Raw genomic sequence first — 12,759 nt, 5'->3', positions numbered from 1 at the left:
GTGACATCTAGTAGCTTAATAAAATTTTGAAATGACTTATGGAATGTGAGTTTAAATTAGTCATATAATTCTTATTTGTAAGTTACTTTGCCCTGTAAGTTACTTATTGATATTACAGGTGTTTTCTCATAGTAGTTTCTGACTGTAAGAATATATTTCTAAAGGTTCTAGGTAGATTAAAAGATGAAGAAATTCGATGTCGAAAATACTTACATCCAAGTTCATATACTAAAGTAATTCATGAATGTCAGCAACGAATGGTAGCAGACCACTTACAGTTCTTACATGCAGAATGTCATAATATCATCCGACAAGAGAAAAAAAATGGTAAGTGATACCAAACATCAATGTGAATAGAAATTAAATTATAAACCCACTTTTTACATCATCTTCCAGCTACCTTAGACTTCAAACATATTTAAGTAATAGTCTCTAAAATATTCGATATGCCTTTTTACAGATATTAATAATCTATTTTAAAAGATTGTTTTGGAAAAGTATATTTTCAAACTGTATTCTAAAGTCAAAAGAAAAACTGGGAAAATGTGTTTCCACATTTTTAAAAATCACAGGTGCTAATTTCCTGAATACATTAAGAGTTTCTAGTAAATAAGAGGAGAAAAGACAAAGAACATGAAAAGGAAATATAAATAGATTTTAAATATATGAAGATGCTCAGTCTCACTCAAAATAGGGGAAATACAAAATGAAAATACAATGAAATGTTAACAATAAGCAGTGAATAAAATGGAATTTTTTAGAAAAAAGCAATAAGGATTTTTAAATAGCAGGGAATAAATGTAACAAGATATGTGTCAGACCTACACAGAAAACTAAACATTGTTGAAAGCAACATTGATTTATAGATCCAGGGCAATCTTCTCAAAACCCAAGATTTTTTTTTAAACTCTGAAACTCTGAAAGTTATACTTACTCTTCAAGACAATTTTGAAGAGCATGATGCGAAAACTTTGCGGGATAACATGACTTGTAAAAACCACAGTAATTAGGAATATGAGGCGTTGGTGCAAGGATAAGCAAAGAGACCAATGGAATAAAATAAAAAGCCGAGAAATAACCTATGCATATGTAGATACTTCATTTAAGACTAAGGCAGTCCTGCAGAGCAGTGGGTGAAGGATAGTGTTTTGAACACACAGCGCCAGGTCCGTTGGATATCCATGTGGGAAAAAAACGAAATTTGATCTCTACCTCAAACACCATATACAAATTCAATCAATTCATTTTGGGCTTTTGATCTCAGTGTAAAGCAGTAACACTTCCAGAAGATAATATAGGAGAATAACTTCATGACCTTGGAGGTAGAGAAGAATATTTTAAATAAGACACAGAAAGCACTAACCACAAGGAAAGATTGATCAAGTTGACTACTTTATCATTAAAAACTTTGGATCATTAAAAAACCGTTAAGACCATTGAATCATCAAAATAGCATCACAATGACAGTCATAGGACAAAGGAGCCAAGAATACACAATGGGGAAAGGACAATGATTAATGAATCATGTTAATGAATGTTTTTGAAAAAACTGGACAGCCACATGCAAAAGAATGAAACTCGACCACTGTCTTACATCATACATAAAAATTAACTCAAAATGAATTAAACACTTGAACCTAAGACCTGAAGCCATAAAACTCCTAGAAAAAAAGGCGATAAACTCCTTGACATCCGTCTTGGTGATGATTTTTTGAACCTGACACCAAAAGCAAAGGCAACAAAAGCAAAAATAAACAAGTGGGACTCCATCAAACTAAAAAGCTTCTGCACAGCGAAAGAAACCATCAGCAAAATGAAAAGGTGACCTACTGAATGGGAGAAAATATTTGCAAATCATTTATCTGATAAGGGGTTAATATCCAAAATATATAAAAGACTCATACAACTCAATAGCAAAAAGACTGATTAAAAAATGAGAAGCTCTGAACAGACATTTTTCTAAAGAAGACTTACAGATGACCAGCAGGTACATGAAAAGGTGCTCAACATTATTAATCATCAGGGAAATGCAAATCCAAACCTCGGTGAGATACCACCTCACACCTGTTAGCATGGCTGTTATCAAAAAGACTAGAAATAACAAATGTTGACGAGGATGTGAAGAAAAGGGAACCATCGTGTACAGTTGGTGGGATAAAAATTAAAAATAAAACTATCATGTGATCTCGCAATTCTACTTCCGGGCATTTATCCAAAGAAAACAAAAACACTAACCCCAAAAAATATATAAACCCTGTTCATATATGTTCATTGCAGCATTATTTACAATAACCAAGATAAGGAAACAACCTAAGTGTCCATTGATAGGTGAATGGATGAAAATAAACACACACACACACACAGAGAAATATCAGCCATTTAAAAAAAAATGAAATCTGCTATTTTGCAACAACATGGATCGACCTCGAGAGCATTGTGCTAAGTGAAATAAGTCAGACAGAGAAAGACAAATATCATGTGATCTCACTTATACATGGAATCTAAAAAACAAAACACACGAACTCATGGATACGGAGAAGAGCTTGGTGGTTGCCAAAGTCAGGGGGGATGGGTGAAGGGAGTCAAAAGGTTTAATAACTTCTAGTTATTAAAAAAATAAGTCATGGGGATGTAATAATGTATAGCATGATGACTATAGGTAATAATACCATGTTGCATATTTGAAAGTTGCTAAGAGTAGATTTTAAAAGTTCTCGCAGATATCGTATAATGACACTTATATGTGTAATCTAGAAAAATGGTATAGATGATTTTATTTACAAAGCAGAAATAGAGGCACAGAGGTATGGATACCAAGGGAGAAAGGGGTGTGGTGGGAGGAATTGGGAGACTGGGATTGACACATATACATTATTGATACTATGTATAAAATAGACAATTAATGAGAACATACTGTATAGCACAGGGAACTCTACCTAATGCACTGTGGTAACCTAAATGGGAGGGAAGTCCAAAAGGGAGGGGATATCTGTATGTGTATGGCTGATTCATTTTCTTGTGCAGTGGAAGCTAACACAACATTGTAAAGCAACCATACTCCAATAAAAATTAATTAAAAAGTAGAATAAAAATTTAAAAATTCTCATCACAAGAAAAAAGTTGTAAATATGTATGGTGACAGATGTTAACTTGACTGATTGTGGTGATCAGTCTGCAATATATACCAATATCATTATGTTATAAACCTGAAACTAATATATGTCAATTATACCTCAAAAAGAAAAAAAAAGAGCAGTCATAGGGTTATATATTTGCAATCCCTGAAAAAGGTTTATGTCCAAAATATAAAATAGTCAAGAAGTTTGAACAGGCACTGCAGAATAGAGGATATCCAAATGGCCAATAAATATATAAAAAGGCTCTCAATCTCACTAAAACAGAGGAATGCAAATTAAAACCAAACTAAGGTATCAGTACTTAATCACATTTTGATATAAAATGAAAAAGACTGAAAATAATAAGTGTGTGAAAGTGTGTAGAGTAACAGGAACCTGTTATACGTTGGACCTAGAGTATAAATCAACGCAACCACCTTGAAACACTGCCAGTGAGTGACTGCTAATGCTGAACAAACACATCTCTTACGGTCCAGCTGTTGCTCTCATAGGTGTTCAACCCCCCCACCCAAAATGCATGCACACATGCACAAAAAGACATGCACAAGCATGCTCACAGCAGCATTGTTTGTAATAGCTCCAAACTGGAAACAGCTCAAATGTCCAGTAACAGCAGAATGAATTAAAGTACCGCATATTCACACAATGAAATATTATAGGAGAGTGAAAAGGAACATGTTATAGCTGCATACAACACAGGTGAACCTTATGAACATGTTGAACCAAAGAAACCAAACATGAAAGAATTGTATGATTTCATTTGTATAAATGGTTCAAAACAGGCAAACCGAACCTGTGGTTTGGTTTGGTTTAGTAAGTAACTAATCTGTCACGACAGTGATTACCGTTGCAGAAGAACAGGAGGGGTAGTGATTGGGAAGAGGTATGAAGGGGACTTCTGAGTGGAGGTCATGTCTGTTTCTTACTGTGGGTGGTGATAACTTTGGGAGGGGGGTTCACTCATGATAATTCATTGAGATATACACTTATGGTTTGTACATTTTTCTGTATGTGTGTTATACTTCAGTAAAAAGTTTAAAATAAAAACCACTACACTGAGATATCATTTTCCACCTCTCAGTGCAAAGATCAAAACATTTGTTGGCAAGGGAGCTCCTGGCCACTGGGAGCTCTGTCTAGAAGGTCCTTCTACAAGACTAAGCTTTGCATGGCAGTCCCACTTCTAGGGATTTATACTGCATATATTCTTGCCCATATGCAGGATTATTAATTGTAACATTGTAATATCAAGAGATTGGAAACAACCAAATTCCCATCAATTGTTAAGTAATTGTTGTAATGTAGCCATAAAATGGAGTGCTAAGCAGTTGTAAAATATGAGGAAATGCTTTGTGTACTGATGTAAAAAGATCTCTAAGTCAAGATGTTGTTTATAGTACATGAAATACGCTACACTATTTGTATAAAAAGGGGCAGAGGGAAGAATAGTGTATTTGCTTGAATGGGTAGGAAACAGCTTTGAGAAGATACTAAACAACCACAACATTGCTTTCCCAGGGGAAGAGGATGGGGTGATTGGGAGAAAGGTGTGGGATCTGGCTCTGCAAACTCTTCTGTAATTCTGCATTTGGAACCATATATTACCTATTATATTAAAAACATTTTTAAACTATTTGGAAATTTAATAATAAATTTCTTTTTCCCCTCAGACATGGCAAATATGTATGTCTTACTCCGTGCTGTGTCCACTGGTTTACCTCATATGATTCAGGAGCTGCAAAATCATATCCATGATGAGGGCCTTAGAGCAACCAGTAATCTTACTCAGGAAAATGTGAGTTACATAAGGAACTGGAAAATTTTTCTTAAATCAGATTATCATGGAGTTTTTCTTTTGACTTTACTGTTTAAAAGCATGAAAGAAAAGTCCTACCATGTCAATAAATGAAACGTCTTTATTAAAATGTTCAAACCTAGAAGTTGTTGGACACATTTTGGAATTATCGATTATTAGAAAATCAATGAATAAGATAAACTTCTTCCTACACACTGTCGTGTTCGTTTAGCAATTGTTAATTTCTCACAGAAAAGTATGTTTGCTGTTTCTTTTTTTTTTAATTAATAATTAATTTTTGGCTGCGTTGGGTCTTCACTGCTGCGTGCGGGCTTTCTCTAGTTGTGGTGAGCGGGGGCTACTCTTTGTTGCGGTGCGCCGGCTTCTCATTGCGGTGGCTTCTCTTGTTGCAGAACACGGGCTCTAGGCGTATGGGCTTCAGTAGTTGCAGCGCATGGGCTCAGTAGTTGTGGCTCACGGGCTCTAGAGCGCAGGCTCAGTAGTTGTGGCTCACGGGCTTAGTTGCTCCGCGGCATGTGGGATATTCCTGGACCAGGGCTCGAACCCATGTCCCCTGCATTAGCAGGCAGATTCTTAACCACTGCGCCGCCATGGAAGTCCCTGTTTGCTGTTTCTAAATAGTCTTGTTTCTGTGTAACTGGCATTAATGTTTAGTTAGTTGTAGTGGTAATGGTATCAATCAGTGATAATATAGACAACTTACAATTTGATTTCCTTTTACATGCCCTGGATTTGATAGCCCGGGAAGCAAATTTGGATTAGAACTATCTTCCCTAAATATATGCTTCCTACCCAAAATACCCAGCAGTGACCTTCATATCCCTAATCCCCATCTTTTCTCAAGAGTTCCCTGCCATTTAAATTACTGTTTACAATAAGGTGTCTCCTATCAAAGTGTGCTCCTATTGTCAAATTTTGTTGGACCACCTTCTTTGTTTATACTAGTGATGGTTGACAAATAAGATAGACATGACATCACATGTCACTTCTCTTTCCCATGTAGAGCTGTTTGCTCCTCCTGTAATGCAGTGATCTGTGTGTAGACCTCATTGTTCAGGAGCATTTATTAAATGCTGATCTCCTTGGTTGTAGATTTATTTGTCTTTGGCAGATAATTCTTAGATGTTATGTCCTGTTTAGTTATAAACTTTCCCATTTTTTGTAAAACTATTAATTTATATTGCTTAGATCTAATAGCCTGTATTATTTATTAGGTTTCTTAGTTTATATTAGTTTTACAGATTCAGGGTGTGGAATGACATTGGGCATAGAGAGATAAAGTTTGGTGTCAAGGCCTAGGAGATGCAAATACAAGAGAATGCGTTTGTAGGAGACTCAGATAATTTTAGCTGACTTAGAAGTCTTAGGTCTAACTTCATAGTTATCTCCACTAAGAATGAAAACTCACTTTTGCACTACTAGGTATTTCTTCTCTCTGAGATGTGGGGAACTGTACTGCCCAACTCTAGGGGTCTCAATTTTCACAGATAATGGCTTTTTAACTTCTCCTCTCTCTTTCAGCCTTCAGTGGCTTTGAAGGCCGTTTTTATTTACATAATCCTCTATGAAAGTGATAGGCCTGGTAGTTCTGAGATTGTATCTTGTTACACTTAAGATACAGAATTCCAGCACCAGAGAGAAGTGTTTTTTCCATGCGTTCTTCTGGCAGAGGAACTACAGTCCTGCATTTCCAGTGTTGAATGACAGCTAATTTCAACATCAAAGTTTTAGATTTTTAAGACCGTCCTAGCTAAAAACATTTTTTGAGGGTGTGTGTCGTGTGTAACATTATTTGCTTAGGGAAAACTTTACTCTTAAACAACTCTTCACTAAGCCAAATTATACCCTTGAACTTCTTAAAATGTGGTTTTATACTTTGTATTTCATATTTTTAGATGCCAACACTATTTGTGGAGTCAGTTCTGGAAGTACATGGTAAATTTGTTCAACTTATCAACACTGTTTTGAATGGTGATCAGCACTTTATGAGTGCGTTGGATAAGGTAACTTTTTAATACATATATCCTTATCTATATATAATTTTCTTCATTTAATCATTATTCTTTAAGGTAGTTTCAGAATTAGGGCTTCTAATTGTGAGATTTCTAATCTGGAGATGGAGATTGACCTTAACCAACCAATTTCATAGTGAAAGTCAAAATAGAAGTGTGTAACGTAACTTTTAAGTGAGTAATTGAATGATTGAATTGAATGCTTGAATTATATGGGAATTGAATTTCCCATGATTATGCTATAAAAGGAGACTTGTTAATACACTAGTATGTTCTGAAAAATACATGTATAATTTTAATATTCTTTAGTGCTCATTTTTCCTTTGAATATAATACTTAGGCTATAATGAATAATATTTGAAAGAAAAGTAAATATTATATTTTACAAATTTTTGAATTTAAATTTGCCTACATGGTTGTTGTAAGATTTTTAAAAATATAGCTTTATTTTTATGTGTGTTCAAATACCAGTAATGAGTTATAAAGAGTATCTTTCAGTAGGAACAGGATTATATATAATCATTATATAATTACCATGAGGGACACAGCGAGAGGAGTTTACCCTTTGTTAGATATGACAACAGTATTAACAAACTACCCCCAAAATGCCATGTTTTATGTAGGGTAGTAATTTTTGGACGTACAGATTATAGCATATATTGAGCCAGCTGTGTTTTTACCCTATTAATGGTGGCTAATTCCTGGTCTGTCTTCTATATAGGCCCTTACATCAGTTGTAAATTACAGAGAACCCAAGTCTGTTTGCAAAGCACCTGAGTTGGTAAGTTTGATGGTTGCATAAATGTAAACATACGAAAAGTCAGCATTAGAAAATGCAAACTGAGGTGAATGTCAAATTAATTTGTTTTTGTAGCATTTTTTTAAAAGGTAGTTGAAATTAATTATTAAAAATAAAAACGTGTCAACACTGTATATCATTTGGCTTTTATTTAAGGAATGCAATAGGTCATCTCTGTAGCCTTTTCTTAAATAATTGAAGGAGAAAATATTCCATTTTACAATGTTTGGGTTTGAAAGTATGACTGCTTTAAAATAATTTGCATTACTTTTCATGGAGATTTTATTTTATCTGAGATCTAAAGGGAATTTGATGAAAAATGTTTGATAACCTTTAAAGGAAACTTGCTTACAAGGTTGTTGTGAGATTTTTAAAAAGTACTTATGTAATGTCAGAAATGACAGAACTGCTCAAAACTCACCTAGGTGTTCCATCTAAACTTAATTACTTATATCATTGCTGTATTGATCATTCAGTGTTGATTAGATTTTTTTTTTATAAATTTATTTTATTATTTATTTATTTATTTTTGGCTGCGTTGGGTCTTTGTTGCTGTGCATGGCCTTTCTCCAGTTGTGGCGAGCGGGGGCTACTCTTTGTTGTGGTGCGCGGGCTTCTCGTTGCAGTGGTTTCACTTGTTGCAGAGCACAGGCTCTAAGCGCACGGGCTTCAGTAGTTGTGGCACGTGGGCTCATTAGTTGTGGCTCGCGGGCTCTAGAGTGCAGGCTCAGTAGTTGTGGCGCACGGGCTTAGTTGCTCAGCCGCATGTGGGATCTTCCCGGACCAGGGCTCAAACCCGTGTCCCCTGCATTGGCAGACGGATTCTTAATCACTGCGCCACCAGGGAAGTCCTAGATTTTTTACTGTTTATGGTTTTTTAAAAATTTCCCTGATGACATATATTTCAAGTTCTTTAGTGCATGTCCATGATTTTTAAAACATAAGTTTGAGGATGGCAAAGACTGTGATCTTATTTTGTGTTGTTGCCACTGTGCCTGCTTTGAGAAGGGCCCTCTGTAAGCGTTACTGTCAATTTCTATTTGAGCTCGCTAAGTACTGTGACAACTTGCTGAAGAAATCAGCCAAGGGGATGACAGAGAATGAAGTAGAGGACAAGCTCACGAGCTTTATTACTGTCTTCAAATATATCGACGATAAGGATGTTTTTCAAAAGGTAAGTTGTGAATCGAGAGGTTTTATGTGTCAGCTTTGATTTATTTTTGAACTTTAAATCATCAGAAAGGAAGTAATCTTTTACAATATTTTTTAATGTAGTTCTACGCAAGAATGCTGGCGAAACGTTTAATTCATGGGTTATCCATGTCTATGGATTCTGAAGAAGCCATGATCAATAAATTAAAGGTACTGTAGGCCTTTGATATGATAATGTCCTAGAAATTATTCCACTAGCACACAAAGATGTTCATTGTAGCAATATGAGTAATAACAGGAAATAATTCATCAACAGTTGACTGGTTAAATGTAAAGTGGTGTAGTCTCATGGTGGGATATGCAAATGCTGTATTAAAGGACAAAGTCTCTCTATATGTTGATATAGAATCATCCACAAGATAAAGTGTTAACTTTACAAAAGACTTGTATTACTTATAAATGAACACACCTAAAATATTCCGTTAAATACAAGTTTTGTGGAGTGCATTTGAATTTCAGTTCACTTTTATGTCATTTTAGCTTACACACTGATGAGATAAGCAGTTGCTAATGTTTTTTATCCTGGGTTATTCAGTAGTTGATAATTTTCCTGTATGGTATACATTGAATATGTTGTCCTTTTTAAATATACCAAAAATAACTTACCCTTTAATTTTTAGAGGTAATGTTAACAAAGCTTTTTATATCCCAAGATTAGAGATCCAAATTTTCTGACCTGGTGATGACAGAGTTTTGAATAATTTCAAAGAAATAGATTTCTTTATTACTCAGTTGACGGTGTTAAAAATCTGCCTCAGTACCCTCCTTTTTAACAAATATTCCCAGTTATCTTTCATGTATATTTGATACTATCTGTGAACCTTATAAGGTATCTTATTACATTTAGTAATGGAGCATTTTGTAGTGTTGAAATGATATACAGATTTATAGAAAAGTTCTTGATTTAAAGGGAAATTTGTTTCATAAATATTTGTTTTCATTCACTTATTTAATCTGCATTAAAATAAAAAGAATTTTTGAAAGGTTTTGAATAGCTGCTTTGGGTCATGAATAATACAGGCCTTTGGTGTAAGTGTACAAGCAGGACCTTTGACCATAGACCTAGCAATAGCAAAACATTCTTAATAATCAGTATGGTTTATTATTTTTGTTTTTAAGTCATATGTTTTTTAAAACTTTCTTTTACAGCAAGCCTGTGGTTATGAATTTACCAGCAAGCTACATCGGATGTACACAGATATGAGTGTCAGTGCGGATCTCAACAATAAGTTCAACAATTTTATCAAAAATCAAGACACAGTAATAGATTTGGGAATTAGTTTTCAAATATATGTTCTACAGGTATGAATATGTGTTTCATTATGAGCATTTACTAATCATTTCAAATACTCTGATACGAAGGATTAATAGATTGATGCCTGATTACCTTTCTTTCAATCAGAATATTATAGCTTCTGAAGTTATATGTTATATTGATCTGGAATGAACCGTGCCTTGATAGTAATGCTGGTGGGTTTTATCAACATTTTGAGGAAGGAGAAAAAGGTGCTTTAGTTGCTTAAATCATTTTATAAACATTTACTTTCAAGTGAGATGTTTAACTATTTGACTTTTCTCCTTCTAGGCTGGTGCATGGCCTCTTACTCAGGCTCCTTCATCTACATTTGCGATTCCCCAGGAATTGGAAAAAAGTGTACAGATGGCAAGTTGGCAGAAAATATATTGGAAGACCTAAGGAATTTTAATAATTATCTTCACGTTATATCGCTTTAAATATTTCTCCGAAGTCTTGAGGGCTCACGTGATATAAAAATATATTCACAAATTATGGTTATTCTGCCTTGTAGGAAGACTGTAAATTATTGTAGTTTCTAATATTAAAACTAAAATGCTAAGGGTGTCAGTTCTTTGTCAGAGCATGTCTCTTATTCTTAGTAAACCTGTTATCTGTCTTAAGTAGTTCTAAATTACAAAAATTTTGATATTATAAGAAAGTTTAGAATCCAGTACTTAAAACAATCATTTTCTAATTTTTCATTTGAATATTGAGCCATCTTTATAATTCATTTATCCCTTATAATAGTTATTTTTATTCTGGGCTGTAATTTAGGTAAATATATGTAGAATGTGAAATATTTTAGAAAAAATAGATTGAAGCTGGAAAATTCAAGTAAAAATGGCTTTAAAGTGTGACTGAATAGAAACCATAGACTTCTTACCCAAAGCTTTTAAAGAGACTATGGAGACTACATCTTTAACAGCTGTTGAGATGTAACTTGTACCATACGGCTTAGTCATGTAGTCCTGTAGTCATTGTATCAGGCTGCCGTAACCAAACACCACAGCCTGGATGGCTTATGAATGACAGAGATTGATTTCTTATGGTTCTGGAGGCTGGAAGTCTGAGGCCAGGGTGCCAGCACGGTGGGATGAGGGCCTAAGGTGACAGACTTCGTGCTGTGTCCTCACATGGTGGAAGGGGCTAGGGAGCTCTGTGGGGTCTCTTTTATAAGAGCACTAATGCCATAGATGAGGGCTCCATCTTCATGATCTAAGCACCTCCCAAAGACCCCACCTTCTAAAACCATCACATTGGGCGTCAGGATTTCAACATGAATTCGGGGAGACACAAACATTCAGGTCACAGCACTATACAGTTCACTCAAAGTGTACACTTTGAGTGGTTTTCAGTATATTCACAGAGCTTTTCAACCACCAGCACCATTTTAGAACATTTAAATTACCCTAAAAGAAACCCCCTACGCATCAGTAGTCACTCCTCACCTTCCCCAAATCCCTCCCCTCTCCCTAGCCCTAGGCAGTCTGCTTTCTTTCTCTGTAGATTTGCCTGTTCTGGACATCTCATGTAGAGCTATGTCACACGTGGTCTTTTGTGACTGCCTTCATTCACTTTGCAGAAGAATGTCAAGGTCCATCCATGTTTGAGTCTGTGCCAGTAGTTCATTCCTTTTTATTGCCAAATAATATTCCATTGTATGGAGACACCACATTTTATTTATCCACTCATCAGCTGTTGGACGTTTGGGCTGTTTTGACTTTTGGGTGTGTAAGTAATGCTGCTATGAACATCATGTACAAGTTTTTGAGTGGATGAACATGTTTTCGTTTCGCTTGAAACTGACCCTTCTTGATTATCTCACCAAAGGAGGCTTATCTTTTAATAGTCTTTTACTTGGGCAGTAACTTGAGGTTGTGAACCAGTGAGTTATGCATATGTTTATGAAGTTTAAAATGAAAATGGTATTTCATTACACTATTTACTAGAGATGTTCACAGTGTGTAGTTTGAATCATTACATTATGTATGTATGTTATTTTTGCTTCTTTCAAAATAAGGATTATAAATCAAGTAACACAGTGTAAGCTCCGAAATCATAACTCCTGATTTTAAATGTCTGTTCTTCCGTTTACTGTGCTCTGTGACTTTGGGCAAATAACTTCCGAATTTTTTGTTAACTGATAATACTGCTACTCAGAGTGTTAATATGAAGATGAAATATGTAAAGCGCTTAGTCTGGTATATAAGAAGTACTCAATAAATGCTGAAAGTAGAAGTAATAGTTAATAGTGATAGTAGTGGTAATAGCAGAGTAGCCAGGTAGATTTCAAGATACCATACATAAGGTGGACTTTCCGAATAGGAGTCTGATTTAGGACTTTCTGCGTCCTTGAAAAGGCATGATAGTGCAAACCATCTTAGAAACTTCATGAAGAAGAGCATTTGTTTGGATGGGCAGAATATGATCCCAGGGCAGGGGATGGGGTAACCAGGTGTAAAGCACTTTGATGTATTTGTGACCAG

The 12,759-nt window shown here is 35.1% G+C and overlaps 1 protein-coding gene across 7 annotated transcripts in view; it reads left to right on the top strand.

Moving 5' to 3' along the window:
- The window catches only part of CUL2 (cullin 2), a 120,992-nt gene that overhangs the window by 95,284 nt on the left and 12,949 nt on the right, over positions 1-12,759 (top strand). For all 7 annotated transcript variants that reach the window (XM_059911691.1, XM_059911696.1, XM_059911687.1 and 4 more), the window contains 8 exons: positions 165-327; positions 4,808-4,932; positions 6,849-6,956; positions 7,687-7,746; positions 8,810-8,938; positions 9,040-9,126; positions 10,126-10,278; positions 10,562-10,639. In XM_059911691.1, the coding sequence (XP_059767674.1) occupies positions 165-327; positions 4,808-4,932; positions 6,849-6,956; positions 7,687-7,746; positions 8,810-8,938; positions 9,040-9,126; positions 10,126-10,278; positions 10,562-10,639 (903 nt within the window). The remainder of the gene's footprint in view (positions 1-164; positions 328-4,807; positions 4,933-6,848; positions 6,957-7,686; positions 7,747-8,809; positions 8,939-9,039; positions 9,127-10,125; positions 10,279-10,561; positions 10,640-12,759) is intronic.

Source organism: Balaenoptera ricei, chromosome 2 (assembly GCF_028023285.1).
Source record: "Balaenoptera ricei isolate mBalRic1 chromosome 2, mBalRic1.hap2, whole genome shotgun sequence".
NCBI classification, from domain to species: domain Eukaryota; kingdom Metazoa; phylum Chordata; class Mammalia; order Artiodactyla; family Balaenopteridae; genus Balaenoptera; species Balaenoptera ricei.
Note: the sequence above shows the minus strand (reverse complement) of the source record. Positions and strands in the feature narration are given on the sequence as shown.